The 18,413-nt window shown below is 37.3% G+C and overlaps 1 protein-coding gene across 3 annotated transcripts in view; it reads right to left on the bottom strand.

The window, feature by feature from the left end:
• Positions 1-18,413, bottom strand: part of REL (REL proto-oncogene, NF-kB subunit) — a 60,471-nt gene that overhangs the window by 6,968 nt on the left and 35,090 nt on the right. Inside the window, exons 5-10 of one of the 3 annotated variants that reach the window (XM_023228321.2) lie at positions 16,149-16,289; positions 14,841-14,945; positions 14,531-14,743; positions 13,656-13,724; positions 13,128-13,196; positions 11,478-11,714 (exon numbers count right to left, since the gene is read on the bottom strand). In XM_023228321.2, the coding sequence (XP_023084089.1) occupies positions 11,478-11,714; positions 13,128-13,196; positions 13,656-13,724; positions 14,531-14,743; positions 14,841-14,945; positions 16,149-16,289 (834 nt within the window). Of the gene's footprint in view, positions 1-10,449; positions 11,715-13,127; positions 13,197-13,655; positions 13,725-14,530; positions 14,744-14,840; positions 14,946-16,148; positions 16,290-18,413 lie in introns of those variants that run through there. The other 2 variants (XM_023228319.2, XM_023228320.2) reach the window with 2 other exon arrangements.

The following is an 18,413-nucleotide window of genomic DNA, read 5'->3' as shown; positions in this document are numbered from 1 at the left end:
GACACTGGTCTGGGCAATTATTTGAATATGACCCTAAAAGCACAGGTAACCAAAAAAAAAAAAAAAAAAGACAAATCAAATGGGACTATATCAAACAAAAGCTTCTGCACTGCAAAGGAAACTATCAACAGAGTGAAGAGACAACTTACGGAATGGGATATTTATAAGCCATACATCTAATGAGGGGTTAATATCCAAAATATACAAGGAACTCCAACAATTCAATACCAAGAAAACAAAGAACCTGATTAAAAAATGGGCAAAGGACCTGAATAGACATTTCTCAAAAGACATACAAATGACCAACAGGTATAAGACACACAAATGCTCAACATCACTTACCAGGAAAATGCAAATTTAAAATCACAGTGAGACACCACCTCAAAACTATTAGAATGGCTATTACCAAAAACGATGAAAGATAACAAGTGTTGGCAAGGATACGGAGTAAAGAGAACCTTTGGCACACTGTTGGTGGGAATGTAAACAGAAAACAAAATTTAAAATAGAACTACCATATGATCCAGCAATCCTACTATTGGGTATATGTATCCCAAGGAAATAAAATCAGTATGTTGAAGAGATATCTGACCCCCATGGTCTCTGCAGCATTATTCACAATAGCCATGATATGGCATCAATCTATGCGTCTATCAATCAGTAGATAAATTAAGAAAATGTGGTGTATATGACAGTGAAATATTATTCACCCATAAGAAAGGAAATGCTGTCATCTGAAACAATGTGGGTGAACCTGAAGAACATTTTGTTAAGTGAAATAAGTCAGGCACAGAAAGACAACTACTGTATGATCTCATCTATATGTGGAATCTAAAATAGTTGAACTCATAGAAGTAGAGGGTAGAATGGTGGTTACTAGAACTGGGGAGGTGGGATTGGGATAGGGGTTGTGGAATTGGGGAGATATCGGTCAAAGGATTTAAAATTTCAGCTTTATAGGAATAAGTTTAAGAGTTCTACTGTATGACATGGTGACTATAGTTAATAACAAATATATTCTTGAAAGTTGCTAAGAGTAGATCTTAAGTGTTCTTACTACAAAATAACTATGTGAAGTAATACATGTTCATTAGCTCAGTTTAGCCATTCTACAATGTATTCATATTTCAAAACATCATGCTATACCAGATACAGTTTTGTCAATTAAAAAAAAGGATTTAAGAAGAGGCCAGGCCAGCTATGGTGACTAGTGCTTGTAATCCCGCACTTTGGGAGGCCGAGGCGGGTGGATCACTTGAGCCCGGGAGTTTGAGACCAGCCTGGACACATGGTGAAACTCCCTCTCTACAAAAAATACAAAAATTGGCCAGGCATGGTGTCATGCACCTGTAGTCCCAGCTACTTGGGAGGCTGAGGCGGGAGGATCTCTTGAGCCCAGGAGGCATAAGTTGCAGTGAGTTGTGATCGTGCCATTGCACTCCAGGGGGCCTGAGTGACACTCCAGCCTTTTGAGACTCTGTCTCAAAAAAGAGAAGAGACACCCTAGATCTCCATCCTTCTCTCTCTCTAGCATGTGAGGATGGTGGGAAGGCAGCCACCTGCAAGCCAGGAGGAGAGCCTCAGCATAAACCATCCTAGTACCCCGATCTTGGACTTTCAGCCTCCAGGACTCTGAAAACAGATTTTTGTTGGTTAAGCCAAACAAGGAAAAAGGAAAAAAATCTTGAAAGAAGGCACTTCAGTACTCTACAAAATTATTTCAAAGGACAGTTACATATGCAACCATAGTCAGCAACAGCATTCCATAAAAAATGTCTAATGTTTCTAAGCAACCAAAACTACCTTTTCCTATTAGGAAGATGCTATAAATATGAAGAAAATCTGACTGATATTTTAAAAGTTAAATAGCAACAAAATTTCAGCAAGTGTTTTAGAATATTTCCATTTATTATCAAGAAAAAAATCACTCTATATAAAGATATTACAAATGTAATAAAATATTCTGTATAACAAACGGCATTTTGGCATTTTAAAAACAATTGCATCTTGATACTAAACTTAACATTAAATAACTGAACAGTACCTGAGAACTTTAAAAAATCACTTTCATCAGTGCCTCCAAATTCATTTCAGTCATTAAGCATATACAAATACTCAGCCAAAAAAACAGGATTTTGGTATTCTGCTGGGATCTAGATTCATCATCAAAAGCCAAAGGTATTTTAAGTACATACTTTTAAAACAGAAATCACTTCTAAAGGATTCACCTGGTCAAAACCATGCATTTAAGAATGCTGGTTACCCAAAAGTTTTGTGTTTTTCTTGCCACATCATCTGAAAGCTACTTGAACTGTGAGACAGTGACCAACATTATCAGCTAATTACCCAGTAAAACTCAAGTGTATCACCAATGAAGACTCATTAAACTCAAGTCCACAAATGGATCCTCAAATATTCCAACCTTATCTATATTTTATTACATCTTATGGAAAACTTTGTTTTGATTAGATAATAAAGTTTAACAGGAAAAATGGGCAAGATGAATGTTTGATACTTTTACCAAAAATTTATATTTCATTTACTTGCTGATTTCCCTGAAAACTCAATTTGTTGAAGAAGCAACATTCTGTACTAATTACTGTGTATTACTATTCACACACAGGTGTTTAATGCATTTGACTTGTAATTCTTTAAATGTTTGAAAGTCCAGTAGTAAACTAAAGTTGTGGAAACAACTGATAAGAATATTACAGGATGATAAATTCTACATCTTTAAATAGATAAGTACTAGCAGGTGGTATTTTCCTAAAGCCATAGACATTTAGAATAAATAGAGTAATTACTTTTTAAAACTTTGATCTGTATTTTGTTTATTAATAGGGCATGAGTGGTTTTGTCTGTGCTTTTTGCATGCATTACAAACATTACAGACATGATTACTTTTTTTTTTTTTTTTGAGGTGGAGTCTTGCTTTGTCGCCCAGGCTGGAGTGCAGTGGCCAGATCTCAGCTCACTGCAAGCTCCGCCTCCCAGGTTCATGCCATTCTCCCACCTCAGCCTCCGGAGTAGCTGGGACTACAGGCGCCCGCCACCTCGCCCGGCTAGTTTTTTGTATTTTTTAGTAGAGACGGGGTTTCACCGTGTTAGCCAGGATGGTCTCGATCTCCTGACCTCGTGATCCGCCCATCTCGGCCTCCCAAAGTGCTGGGATTACAGGCTTGAGCCACCGCGCCCGGCCACATATTACTTTTGAGATTCAATCTTACCCACTGTTAACCTTGTGCTTAACTACACTGCTAAGATGTATTAGTTAAAATATTAATTTGACTATGTCTCAGACAAAAAAGGCATAAAACTGGATACAGACAACCCATACATTTATCTCTGATTAGTCACCTATTTCTGGGTTTATAACAAATGACAAATGGCATGATATTTTCTGTTTCTTGTGATATAAAAAGCATTACAATTTTTCCCCTTTTATAGTCAACATCTGAAAACAAAACAGATGAGAAACATTTCAGTGGCAACTTCATGAGCTATGAGATTCGTTTTTAGGAAAAGTCAAACCACTCCCAATTCATAATCAACTTTTACAAATAAATTAAGAGTCACAAAATTTCAGAATTGAAGTCATTAAAATTGGCCTTACCTTCACTAATCAATAGGAAATGTTTCTGGAAAAATAAGGCCAAAAGAAGGCTCTCCAAATCTGGGCAATAACTAGTCATTCTAATGAGAAGTCCATCTTAGGTTTCTTACTAAAGAACCTAATCCATAATGATCTTTCTCACTCTGTTGTGTATGAGATAACTAGAAGGAGTATCTGAATTAAAGATTAACCAGGGCCATAGGCTATACACAGATACTGGTTTATTAACAATATTTGCATATACACCATGGAATCCTATGCAGCCATAAAAAAGGATGAGTTCGTGTCCTTTGTAGGGACGTGGATGAAGCTGGAAACCATCATTCTCAGCAAACTATCGCAAGAACAGAAAACCAAACACCGCATGTTCTCACTCATAGAATTAGGGAATTGAACAATGAGAACACTTGGACACAGGAAGGGGAACATCACACACCGGGGCCTATTGTGGGGAGCAGGGAGGGGGGAGGGATAGCATTAGGAGATATACCTAATGTAAATGACAAGTTAATAGGTGCAGCACACCAACATGGCACATGTATACATATGTAACAAACCTGCATGTTGTGCACATGTACCCTAGAACTTAAAGTATAATTTTAAAAAACCCAATATTTGATTCGCACTATATAATTTACAGTGTTTCTTATGTACCATTTTATTTAATACAATACAACCTGTTAGGTAGCAGGCTGGGTATTACCTGACTAAAAAGTCCCTATTCTTTCCATTTCTCCATGCTACTTAATAGCATGTGGTGATCCTTCAAGAAATCAATTAAAGATATAACAAATTATTTGATGCCATTAGGCAGCCTGGATCACCAATTCCAAGTATTTTTTTTTTTTTGAGACAGGGTCTTGCCTAGGCTGGAGTGCAGTGGTGTAATCGCTGCTCACTACAGACTCAACCTCCTGGGCTCAAGGGATTCTCCCACCTCAGCCTCCCTAATAGCTGGGACCACAGGCACATGTCACCATGCCAGGCTAATTTTTTTTTTTTTTTTTGCAGAGACAGGTTTTCCTTATATTACCCAGGCTGGTCTTGAACTCCTGGGCTCAAGCAATCCCCCCACCTCGGCCTCCCAAAGTGCTGGGATTACAGGCGTGATCCATCCACCATGCCCAATGTCCAGCTCCATATCTCTCTCAACATGGAAATTATCACAAGTTTTCCTGAAGTATTAGGTTAGACGTTGATAACCCAGCTGCTTCTGTTCACTATGGTTGTGAGAGGCCCAGTTATTTAAAACGCCATTAAGATTGAAAATAGATTTAGAGGTGTAGGTACAGATTGGGAAGGGGCATGAAGGAAATTTCTGGGGTGGTTGGAAATGTCCTAAACATGGTGGTGACATGGGTGTTAACATAGATAAAAATTAATTAAGCTGTACATTTAAAATTAGTCCCCTTTGTGCATTTTACTCTACATGTGTTATCCTTGCAAAGAAAAAGACTGACATCTTTGAGAGCAAGAGTTTTTGTCCTGTTCACCTCTGTATAATTTCCAACATGGGGCTTTGTACATTAGACATTCAAAAAATGTTATACAAGATTGGTTGCATCAATACTGGAGTGTCTGTGTAAGGGTTAGGTGCTGAAGCTGAGAAGTATACGAGGGAGACTTGAGATTAAACCTGCCACATAAAGTGGAGAGAAGTAGCAAGGTCAGGGCTGTGAAATAATCCTAAAAACTTTAGAATTTCTATATAATACAGTTGACACTACTATTCTCAATAGAGCTGCTTTCAGTCTCAAAGGGCAGTGGTACGTGTGCGTGTGTGTGGTAAAAAAGGGAAGCAGCAGGTCAAGGAAGAGAAGTGTATTTCACAAGACTTAAGTAATCTTGTCATTGCTGCTTTTCCTGCCAGAAAATCATTACTTTTCCCTTTAAAAATCATTTCCATATACATTGCAATAATCGCTCCTATGTCAATTCCACCCTTCCTTCTCTAATAATAGCTACTATTTATTCAGCACCAACTAGTATACTAGGGACTATGCTGGGTGCTGGAGTCCCAGTGACGAATGAGACAAACACTTAAATAAAAGGATGTCCATAATACAGGCATGTACAAAGCTTCACCTCAACTAAGGAGGCAGGACCAACCTTCATAGAGAAGCCCAGTCTTCAAGGATGAGTGTTCTAGTTCCAGAAGAGCAGAAGCAGAGTGGGTAACATGTTAAAGGTATGGAGGCCTGAAAGAATTGCCTTTTTTCAAGGAATGCTAACTATGTAATAAGGTATAGGGAGAACGTGGTATTTTAACTGGAACATATGGAAAAGATTACTACTAGGGAAAAAAGAATGAAGGCCTTTACTAAGAAAGCAGCAGGAATGAAGAAGGTACAGATGCAAGAGGAGACAAGCTCAAAAAGACTTGATGATTAAGTATGAGTGTGACGGAGAAAGAGAATACAACACTTTGAGGTCCTAGTAAGCTTCTTGGGTGGCGTGGTAAATGGTAATGCCATTATGGAAGGCAAAGAAGAGAGGGAGCCAGTTTACCAGGGCATTCAGGTAGCATGAAAGAAAACTGAAGCTGTGGGCTCTGATAAGATCATCCGGGAGAAAAATAGCACCAACTGAGGGGAGAGGTGGAGACTCATGGGAAATAAATCTCAGGGAGGAATCTTGTCTACCACAGAAAACCCAGACGAGTATCCAAACAGGGAAGTACAGAAGGTTATAAATAGGTCAAGCAGTGTGAGGACAGATAAAAAGACACTAGACTTGACAAGATGGGCAGTCTCTGCTCATCTTTCCCAGAATATCCTAAGAAAATTGTAGGAGCTAAAGATAGAGATCACTGGGCTAAGGAATAACTGGGAAGGGAGAAAACGGAGGCTGGAGGCATTTCAGAAGTCAGGATGCAAAGGCATCCAGGTGGTAGGAAAGGTTTTATTTGGTCTTTCCTTTTAGGCTAATGAAGACATTTACCATGTTTATACAAAGAAAGGAAGCACTAAGTGGTGATGTAAGGATAAACACAGCCTGGGAGAGAAAGGAGGAGGGATCCAGTGCACAAGTAGAGTTCAGAAAAGTGCCTTAGAAACTAAAAGTGGGTGTTAAAAGAGCAGGGGAAAGGATAAATACATGTAGAGATAGAGGAGAAATGTTGCCAAATTCATTTTAAATTAAAGTCTATGATCAAAAAATAGCACCTGAAAAATGAAAAATCCATTGGGAATATTCTAAACACAGATGTAGCAGAACCTTAATTCTGCTTATACTTACTTATACTAAGTAGCCAAAGCTTATTTAGTTTAAAAAAAAAATCCATAGAGCTATTCTAACAGTCAGTGTTTAAACTGATCGGTGCTAATTAATCCAAAACTATGAGATTCTGTATTAAAAAAAAAAACCTCACCACCTATCCATCACCATCTAGAGCCATCCTGGGTTCATATTTTGAACAGAAAAGAAATTGTGCCTTCAGGTTTTTCTTTCTCCCTGGTAAGTTCTATTTATGTGCTTATGATTTTAAAATTTTATTTTAATTTATATTTTTAAATAAAAAGTTAAAAAATATTTTCTACCTTTTTTACTGAAGTCTATGATTCTTGCGAGATTTCACAACTGCTGCTCATGAAAAATTTATAATACAGAAATATTTCCTTTTGAAATAATAATTTCTGAGGAATATTAATGGTACTCAGTTAGGTTCTTTAATTCTTTTTGTTTTTCCTTCCTGAACCATCCTGACCCCAAGCCTTATCTTGCTCTCTTCCCTATTTCCCAGTATCATTTAACTGAGAATTTTTGTTTTTATGGCATTCATACATTCCTCAATTTGACCGAAACAACTAATTCATGTAAAGTTATGGTTTGGTTAGACATCGTGTAAGTAAAATGACAGACTGCTTCTTGCTAGGAAGATATTCAACATTTAGGGCAGGTTCTAGTTGTAATAACAAACTAGGTCTTGAATAAGTTAATTACTTAGCATAATGATAATTCCATCACAATTAAGATTACTGCCCAACTTTAATCTGTAATAAAATATAATGATTTATTTAATTAACCCTTAAAATGTCTTTGAGAAATAAAAGGGCAAAATAAATAATTACATATCAAATGAAAACTCCTAAAATATAACTATATTTTGAAGCAAAAGTAAAAGGTTTCTAAATGCCAGAATTATCAAAAGTTAGGAAACAGAAAGGGCAAATAAAGTGTCATGTTACAGCTACAACAACTCAGATAAAGCATGCAGAAACAACTAGGAAACACTGAGAATTTTAAATCTGATTAAGGAGCCAGCAGAGATTACCCAGCATTCAGCTCACCATTTGAGACCAGCCAAATGAATATGTGACAAGTCTCTTTTAAAAATCTTGCACTTTGAAAAGGAAATGTGTTATAAGTGTTACTCAATCTGGAAGTTACGGTGAACTTGACAATGTCAAAACGTGGATTTAGAGATTCTCAATGAACAGATGTTTTACCTTCAATAAAATCTCCTTTCATAAAAGGAAAAAAAAGATTACCCAAATTCTACCATCATTTTGCCACTGGGATTATTTTCCTTTCACACAATTTGGATGACCATTATTATTCCTGGACTTGAATGTACATGATTCTCATAAACCCAATGTCACACTAAGTAAAACTGCAAAAATCATATACGTCTTATAATTAGTTATTATTTCTTTCAAAAACTAAAGTTCTATTAGTAATACTTTTAATGTTCAATAAATATTTACTGAGTGTTTAATATAAGGTAGCCATTTTTCTACAAATTGGAGATTCAACAATAAAGCACAAAAATTTCTGTCCTTAGGAAGTTAATATTTCAGTATGGGAAAACAAACAGTAAATGAATAAATGCTTAGTAAAGTCAGATCACGGTGAGTGCTATGGACATACATAAAGCAGGGGGGACAGCGAATGCTGATGTATATATTCAAGGAAGACCTGCTCAGGTAACAGTGGAGTGACACCTGAAGGATGTAAAAGAGTAAACTATGCATTTTTCTGGGAGAAGAACATTCAAGGCAGAGGGAATACAAAGAGTCCAAGGCATGTGCATACTTGATGCTCTGAGGAGCACTGAGGCCAAGGTGCCCTGAGTTGCATGAGGTGGGATATGGTAGTACCTGAAGTAGGACAGGGAGTCTAGGCCTGCAACTTTTAAGGACTTTGACTGCTCTGAGTGAGATGAGAAGCCACTGGATGGTTTTGAGCAGATGAATGGTAGGAGTTGACTTGTTTTAAAAATAATCATTCTCACACAAAGCCTGTTTGGTGATCTCTTCACATGGACACATGAAACATTTGGTGCCAAAGGCCCAGGTCAGCGGGATTCCTTCGGGAGACCAGTCCGCTGTCCTCATTCTCACTCCATGAAGAGATCCACCTACGACCTCGGGTCCTCAGACCAACCAGCCCAAGGAACATCTCACCAATTTTAAATCGGATGAGAAACGTTCTCCCAAGACAAAAAATGCCCCTAAGAGGTATTCTGGAGAATTAGGACCCATTCGACCCTCAGACACTGAGAAAGAAATGACTTATATTCTTCTGCGGTACCGCCTGGCCACGATATCCTCTTCAAGGGGGAGAAACCTGGCCTCCTGAGGGAAGTATAAATTATAATACCATCTTACAACTAGACATCTTTTGCAGAAAAGAAGGCAAATGGAGTGAAGTGCCATAAGTACAAACGTTCTTTTCATTAAGAGACAACTGGCAATTATGTAAAAAGTGTGATTTATGCCCTACAGGAAGCCCTCAGTGTCTACCTCCCTCCCCCAGTGCCCCCCGACTCCTTCCCCAACTAATAAGGACCCCCTTCAACCCATTCAGTCCAAAAGCAGACAGACAAAGGGGTAAACAATGAACCTAAGAGTGCCAGTATTCCCCGATTACGGCCCCTCCAAGCAATGGGAAGAGGAGAATTCGGCCCAGCCAGAGTGCATGTACCGTTTTCTCTCTCAGACTTAAAACAAATTAAAATAGACCTAGGTAAATTCTCATATAAAAAAAAAAAGAAAAAAAAATCATTCTGGCTACTTTATGGGAAACAGACTGTCGGGATGCAAGGATATAAGGAGAATTTTTGTAGATGATAGCTTCAATCCAGGGAAGAGATGATGGTGGCTTGGAATAGGGCGTTAATAGTAGAGGTCAAAAGAGGTGGTCAGTTTTTAGATATATTGTGAAGGTAGGGTCTACTAGATTTGCTAATGGATTGGATATGGTATCTAAAAGAAGAATCAAGGATGACTTCAGGGTTTTTGGCCTGAGCAACTAGAAGTATGGCATTGCCATTTACTGAGTTGGGGAAGACTGAAGGAGAAGCAAGTTTGGGAGGGAAGACCAAGAATTCAGTTTCAGATATGCTGAGTGTGAGCTTTAATTAGATTTCTAGATAGAGATGTCAAATAGGCAGTTTTATGAGATCACGGGGAGTGAGAACATCTAAGAAAGGAGAATGGTCCAAGGAAACTTCTTACCCTTAAAAAATATGAGTGTAAAGCTAAAATCATAAGCAACTTTTAAGGCATAGATTGAAATAGTATAAAATGTGGAAAACCTCCCATACCTTGAAAGCTCACTTCAACTGCCTTCTGCCCAACTTAACATTTTAAAGATATTTTGATATACATACAAATCTAAGAAGCTCCAAGAAGCCTAAGAAAACCCCTTAGGGGTTACCTTGGCCCATGGGCCTCAAAAATAAGAAATTAAGTTTTTCAATGGCATAGCCATTACAAGTTTTATCTTAAATTTGCTTGAAATTTAAGAATACATTAAAACATTATAAAAAGAAACATAAAAAAGCGGTTCTTTTTTGTTTTTGTTTTTGTTTTTTTTGAGACAGAGTCTCACTCTGTCACCCAGGCTGGAGTGCAGTGGTGTGATCTCAGCTTACTGCAACCTCCGCTTCCTGGGTTCAAGCAATTATTGTGCCTCAGCCTGCCAAGTAGCTGACAGTACAGGTGTGTACCACCATGCTCAGGTAATTTTTGTATTTTTTGTAGAGACGGGGTTTCACCATGTTGGCCAGGCTGGTCTCGAATTCCTGGTCTCAAGTGATCCACCCGCCTCGGCCTCCCAAAGTGCTAGGATTACAGGCGTGAGGTCCTGCACCTGGCCTCTGAGTTGTCCTTTTATGACAGCTTCCAATTTTGTATTCGCTATGTCCAAAGTTGTATGCTTCTTCCCTGAAAAAAGTTTTTTATATTCTCAAATACAGTATTATTATTCTCAGTCAGTATTATATATACAGTATAAATACAGTATTATATTCCCAGTTAGACAAATACAAAATGCTGCATCTATATAGGTGGTATCAAGATTTAAAAGGATTTAAATCTTGCAAGTTATACTGGAAAAAATTCATATGGAAAGGAGTCACTCAATTGCTCATTTTGCATACTGCCAATACCTGAATACTGACTATCTTGAACAAAACTATGACTATTTGGATTAGTACTGTTTGATGGGCCCGACTCATTTATCATGCTGTTATCTGCACAACTGAAGTCAGATCCCTCAAATGCATCTGATTGTGAAACAAAAACAGTAGTATTGGAATTGGCACCTGCCGACATACTGGAAGAGGACATCTGATGGAGCTGTCTCAAGTCTCTTGGGTCTAACACTGAATTACATGAGGGGTTTTCAAGATTCATGCTCAGAAGTCTTGGATTATCCGTCTCTCCCATGCTATTATTGCTGGTTGTCATCATATTCAAAGAACAATTAGACAGCATGTTGTGATCAGAAATACCATATAAGTCTGCTGGTGGCATGGATGACGCTTCCATTCCGACTATGTCATCGGTATTGTTATAAATGCAAGCGTTAGAAGCATTTAAATCATTCCCAATAGGTATTCTCAGGAATGGTGGGATACCTTGCGAATTAGAAGGAAGTGTCCCTGTTGAAAAACTACTCAGTGGGTTTGTATTGCCTGAGCGTGGGGTGGTGTGGGCCACTGATGACCAGCTTGAAGAAGGAAGAGGTGTCATTGAGGCATGATGTGACAATCCACTTGAGATGGGCCCAGGTGAGGGATAGTAGGATTCTGCTTGACTTGAAACCCCTGTAGGCATTTCTCTCACAACTGCATCATGAGAAAACAAGTTTGGTTCTGTGGAAGGAAAAATTTGTTTTACAAAATTAAAAGGAACAAAATTATAAAAAGTATTTCTAAATTAAAATTGCATAAGCACACAAATATATATAAAGAAAAATGTCAAGGAAACCAATGTAACATTTCAAATAAAAAAATGTAAAAAGCACTAAAATTATTACACGAATCCAAAATGAAATTCTGTAACATACATACCATTTTACAAATACAGGTAAAATGATTTTTGCAAGTTACTTTGGCATATGTAATTTCACTCCAGTTAAATATGAAAATCTAGTTTCTGAGGCTCTATAAAGGTATTTTTGAAAACTAAAAGATAAATATTAGAATTACAATTAATGGGACTCCAAATAGCCAAAATCATCTCTTACTGTCCACTTTTAGGAGAAAATGGAAGGATGGAGAAAACACTCATTAGGGATAAGAAAATACACATAACTTTTTTTTTTGAGACGGAGTCTCGCTCTGTCGCCCAGGGGCTGGATCTCAGCTCACTGCAAGCCCCGCCTCCCGGGTTTATGCCATTCTCCTGCCTCAGCCTCCCGAGTAGCTGGGACTACAGGCGCCCGCCACCTCGCCCGGCTAGCTTTTTTTGTATTTTTTAGTAGAGACGGGGTTTCACCATGTTAGCCAGGATGGTCTCGATCTCCTGACCTCGTGATCCGCCCGTCTCGGCCTCCCAAACTGCTGGGATTACAGGCTTGAACCACCGCGCCCAGCCAGAAAATACACATAACTTTTAAGATATATTACGACAGAACCCTAAGAGACTATAAAATTCACAGTCAGAAAAAATTACAGAAAAAAATTCTGTATTTATTTACATATTATACAAATGCTTTATGAACTAAACCAGGAAAAAGCACTGATTTAAGAATGTACATGGGGGAAAAAGACTTCTAATTAGCCCTTGGTTGAATTATCTAAACTAGGAATTGGCAATTTTTTTTTTCTGTAAAAAGTCAGATTGTAAATATTTTAGGCTTTGTGAGCTATATACAGCCTCTGCTCGAACTATTCAACTCTGTTACCATAGTGTTAACAAAAAAAAGCAGTTTAGAGATAATATTTAATCAAATATTCATGGCCATGTTCCAGTAAAATTTTATTTATAAAAATAGGTAACTAACCAAATCAATAACATTTTTTTCCATAACGCAATGTAACTAATAAAATCACTACCACATGAACAACATGTAATTTCTTGAACAATAAAGTCCAAAAACACGATCGGTTTCTAACACAACCTTCAGAAGCCATGCTTAATTTATTCTATTCTGAAAGCATGAAAAATTTGGAGAGAAAATTTTCAAAGAAGCAGTTATTTATTCCTAAAAATAGAATTCCAATATATTGTGCAAAGCACTGTTCTTTCTGATCACAAGAAATATGCTATAGGAAATAAAATACCTTTTTTGAAGTATCTTCCTTCTCCAATTGAACCGAGGAGACCAGGTCTTGGTCTCTCAGGAAAATTAACTGTTAGGATAAAGTTTTTCCATTATTAAATGGCATTTGAAAAATAACATTATCAGTTAAAATCTGAAAAACTGGCCCGGCGTGGTGGCTCCCACCTGCACTTTGGGAGGCCGAGGTGGGTGGATCACCTCAGGTCAGGAGTTCAAGACCATCCCGGTCAACACGGCAAAACCCCGTTTCTACTAAAAATACAAAAATTAGCCAGGTGTGGTGGCACACACCTGTAATCTCAGTTACTTGGAAGGCTGAGGCAGGAGAATTGTTGAACCTGCGGGGGGACAGGTTGCATGCAGTGAGTTGAGACTGCCCCACCGCACTCCAGCCTGGGTGACAGAGAGAGACGCTGTCTCAAAAAACAAACAAAAACAAAACAAAACAAAAATAATAAAATTTGAAAAACTGAATAAAGGAAATAAAACAAAACCTATTTAAATATGAATCGATCCAAAATATTCTTACCGTGATCCTGGCACAGTTTCTGGAAAAGCAGAGTTGTCTTTTGCTTCTTTGCTTTATTGCCATAAGTATCTGATTAGAAAGAAACCAGGAAAGCAGACAAAAAATTATAGGATTGTTTCCTCTCCTTTAATAAACAAATATTTTATTCACATATAGAAAATGTTTTCAATAAATACATATGTAATTTGGATTAAATAAGTATTATAGAATACGTCCCAAATCAGTAGTATCAGTAGAAAAGGATATTTTTCTCTGAGTAAAAAATTGTTTAAAGTAATCCCAGCACTTTGGGAGGCTGAGGCAGGTGGATCACTTGAGCCCAGGAGTTTGAGGCCAACCTGAGCAACATGGCAAAACCCTGTCTCCATAAAAAACAGAAAAACTGGCCGGGCGCAGTGGCTCAATCCTGCAATCCCAGCACTTTGGGAGGCTGAGGCAGGTGGATCACCTGAGTTCAGGAGCTTGAGACCAGCTTGGCCAACATGGTGAAACCCCATCTCTAGTAAAAATAATACAAAATTAGTTGGGTGTGGTGGCACATGCCTGTAGTCCCAGCTACTCGAGAGGCTGAGGCAGGAGAATCGCTTGAACCCAGGAGGTGGAGGTTGCAGTGAGCTAAGATTGTGCCACTGCACTCTAGCCTGGGTGACAGTGAGACTCTGTCTCAAAGAAAAACGAAAAACAAAAAAACAAAACAAAACAAAAAAAACAAAGAAATGCAAAGAGCATAAAGAAAAAACCCAACAGAAAACTTCCAGGAAAAGAAACATAAATTGTGAATATACATAACTGTACTCAAATTAATCTTACAAGAAGATGTTATTAGCAGGACCACTTTAAGAAATACATAAATTATTACCAGCAAAATGTCATACCTTTTTCATCTGGCAGATATCTAAAATCCATAGATTCACTAACTTCCTGGTCAGAAGGTCTCCGCAACTGCATTTTTACTGTTACGGGTTCTGTGATAGCTTTGCAATATGGCGGAGTTTTGAAAACAATGGCTACTTGACGGTGTACATCAGCTTGTGAAAAGATGCCTTTTGCTTCCCAATCGTTCAACACAAAACGAACTTCTATGTCATCTAGTGAATAAGAAACAAAAAGATAATAATGGGAAAACAAAGTAACTGCATCTATTAATCTAAAATTTATTCTAAATTCAATGAAATAAATAAATACCTTTCTGAACTTTGTCGCAAAGTAGAAATATTTCATCTCCTCCTCTGACACTTCCACAATTCTTGTTTACACGACAAATCCTTAATTCTGCAGTATTTGGAGCACCTAAATAAAAAGGATTTTCAAAAAAATGAGTTGTTACCTTAGTAATATTTTATTCCTTTTTGCAGGGAAGAATTTGAGGAAAACCATATACAGAATAAAAGTTTTAGTGTATAGATAAAGAACACTAAATACATTAATCATCTCTATATCTGTCCACTTCCTTTCTAACTGCTTTACTTCAGACTTTGTGGCTTCATTTCTAGGTAATGACATATTCTCTAATTACATCTCCCTGCTTCTAAATTCTGATTCTGCCAGTCAATCCTATGCACTGTCACCAGATTAATCTTCATAAATCATGACCATATCTCTATGGCAATACAATTTTCCCTATGGCAATACACTTCCCTATGGCAATACAACTTTCATGCTTCCTATTATGTGGCCATAAGATTATTATAATTATTCCTGGCATTTAAAGCTCTACATGATCAAGATACTCTGATCTACCTTTATAGCCCTACATCTCTCTATCCTTCTACACATAAAACGGGTATGGCCATACACAATTGGTGGACGTATATATAAGTCTATGTACACACACACACACACAGTATTTTGGGGGAAAGTTTCATAATCTTTTAAAATGAGATATATCCATATCCTTTGATCCAGCATTTGCCATGCAGTGAGCCATGATTACACCACTGCACTCCAGCTTGGGTGACAGAGTGAGACCCTGTCTCCAAAAAAAAAAAAACCAATAAAAAAAAAACATATACAAGAATATATACTGCAGTACAGTTTGCTAGGCCAAAAAGAAAAAATGAGAAAAGAAACAAACCAAATGTCTTGTAAGAGGGTAATTAATAAAGTTATGATATAACTACATAATAAAATATGCTGCTACTGAAAAGAATAAGGTGATTGAAAGGAAAATGTTCAAGATATATGGTAAGAAGAAAGTTTTTAAAACAATCATCACTTATGATTTTAAGTTGCCAAAATTGTACTATGTCAAAAATGATGATGACGACAATGTAGTTATGTATATATAGGAAGAAAAAACTGGTAAAATATGCACCTAAGGATAGTGATTATCCCTGGAGGATGAGATTAGAGAAGATTTCCTTTCTGTTATATATTTCTGTAATGCCTGGAAGTTTTCCTATCATGAATATATTGTTTTTCTAATTACCAAAATACTTTTAAGACTTAAACCATTATAAAAAAGCTACAAATGTAAGAAAATGAAGTACTTACGGTTATCATAAATTGGGTTCGAGACAACAGGAGGAAGAGCAGTCGTCAAATTACCATGTTCATCAGGGAGGAAAACTTGAAAACATAGTCTCACCACATTGAGGTCACAATCTTCAATATCATTCAGCTGTTTTTCAGGGACTGAATAGTAAAAAAAAAAAAAAAAAAAAAAAAAATTTAAGAATGTAATAGTCACATAGACCTAAAGTCCTGCTAGGTCCTCCTCCCTGCCCATTATAGCCAATAACCTTGAATAGCATCCAAATCTGTACGAATACAAATAGGATAGTATACAAAGAATGCCTTGTATCATTCTTATCAAGTAGTCACTATCAAACAGTATTTGATAAATTATAGCCATGTTCAGGAAGTAACTATCCCCTCACCTGGGGATAATCCCAAGTTGACATTAATAACAAATCAAAGTTTTAAAAAAGAGTTGCAGGTTTGTACACAACAAAGAATGGCATTTACCCATTCATTCAACAAACATGTATTTGGTCCAGGTGCTGTATTAAGGACTCTGTAAATTATCTCCTAAATCTGTAAAAGAATTACTTTCATCCTCATTTTACAAATGAGGAACTGAGTTTAATTAGCTTTTTTGAGATGGGGGTCTCACTCTGTTGCCCAGGCTGGAGTGCAATGATGCGATTTTGCCTCACCCCAACCTCTGCCTCCCAGGCTCAAGTGATCTTCCCATCTCAGCCTCCTGAGTAGCTGGGACTACAGGCACATGCCACCACACCCAGCTAATTTTTCTATTTTTTTGTAGAGATGGGGTTTCACTATGTTGCCCAGGGTGGTCACGAACTCCCAGGCTCAAGTGATCCACCCACCTTGGCCTCTCAAAGTATTGGGTTTACAGGCGTGAGCCACTGAGCCTGCCCTGGAACTGATTTTAAAGAGAGGAATTACTTGCCCAAAGTTTCACAGTGGCAAGGTGGAAATGTGAACTCAAGTCATTAAATTTAGAGCCTATGCTTTTAAAAATTGAACTCTATTAGAAAACTGTACATATGTTATACATAAAAATGACATAAACAAGAATATCTACTAAAATGTGGATCAACATTTTAAGGATGAAATACCAAGAAACAAAAAAAGTAAGATAGCTAGTTTCCATAAGAAATTTTATGTGTAAATTAGTTTTGCTTAAAAATTGTTTTAATTAAAAATTTTACAGTTCTATAAAACTAGAAAAGCTCATGACAGAATATAGTATAATAGTTTGTTAAATTAATATTTGAACCAGAAATCCAGTTCCAAAAGAAAATATTGCCTTTTCAAATGCCATAAGCTACAGCAATAAGTCATATTTTTAAAAAGCATGACATGCACATTATTTACACAACAATTTTACTTTGCAAAGTATTAAATTTTGAAACACTAAATTTTGAAACACAGTTAAGCCCAAATTCCTTATTTTACAGGCAATAACTAATAAAAATGATAATGTATTTTGTACTGTTTTTATTTAATGACACTGACAGTCTACGTAGCTATCACAACATTCAGAAGTATCCCAGTATTAGCATTCTTAGCCTAACCTTTGAAAGAGTGCATAAAAAAACATCTGTACTCTGTACAACTGAAAGGTCAAAATGTTATGATACCAACGCTTGGGTTACAGCAGCATACTCTACTGGCACTATTGTGTAGGCAATATGAGAGCTACCTCTTCAAAACCCATTTTTATAGCATTATAAATGTAGTGTTCAAGATATTAGTGTCTATCAGTTGCAAAGATGAGTGATCAATATGCAAAAAAGACAAATTTGTAGCTAGATGTTCCTGATAAGTTTAAAAACAAACCTATGTGAACTCTGTCAATGGATAAACCAACTGTGGTATAGTCCTACAATGGAATAAACTCAGCAATAAAAGAGAACAAACTGGCCAGGCGTGGTGGCTCACGCCTGTATTCCCAGTACTTTGAGAGGCCGAGGTGGGCGGATCATGAGGTCAGGAGATCGAGAACACCCTGGCTAACACGGTGAAACCCCGCCCCTACTAAAAATACAAAAAATTAGCCGGGCGTGGTGGCAGGCGCCTATAATCCCAGCTACTCGGGAGGGTGAGGCAGGAGAATGGTGAACCCAGGAGGCGGACTTTGTAGTGAGCCAAAAAAAGAAAAAGAAAAAAAGAACGATGGGGGGTATATACCCCCAAATGAATGTATCTCAAAACCATGCTTAGCAAAAGAAACCAGATACAAAACTATACTGTATGCTTCCATTTTTTTTTTTTTTTTTTTTTTTTTTT

The sequence above is a fragment of the Piliocolobus tephrosceles genome, chromosome 15, assembly GCF_002776525.5.
Source record: "Piliocolobus tephrosceles isolate RC106 chromosome 15, ASM277652v3, whole genome shotgun sequence".
Taxonomy (NCBI): Eukaryota; Metazoa; Chordata; class Mammalia; order Primates; family Cercopithecidae; genus Piliocolobus; species Piliocolobus tephrosceles.
This window is presented reverse-complemented; position numbering and strand designations above follow the sequence as displayed.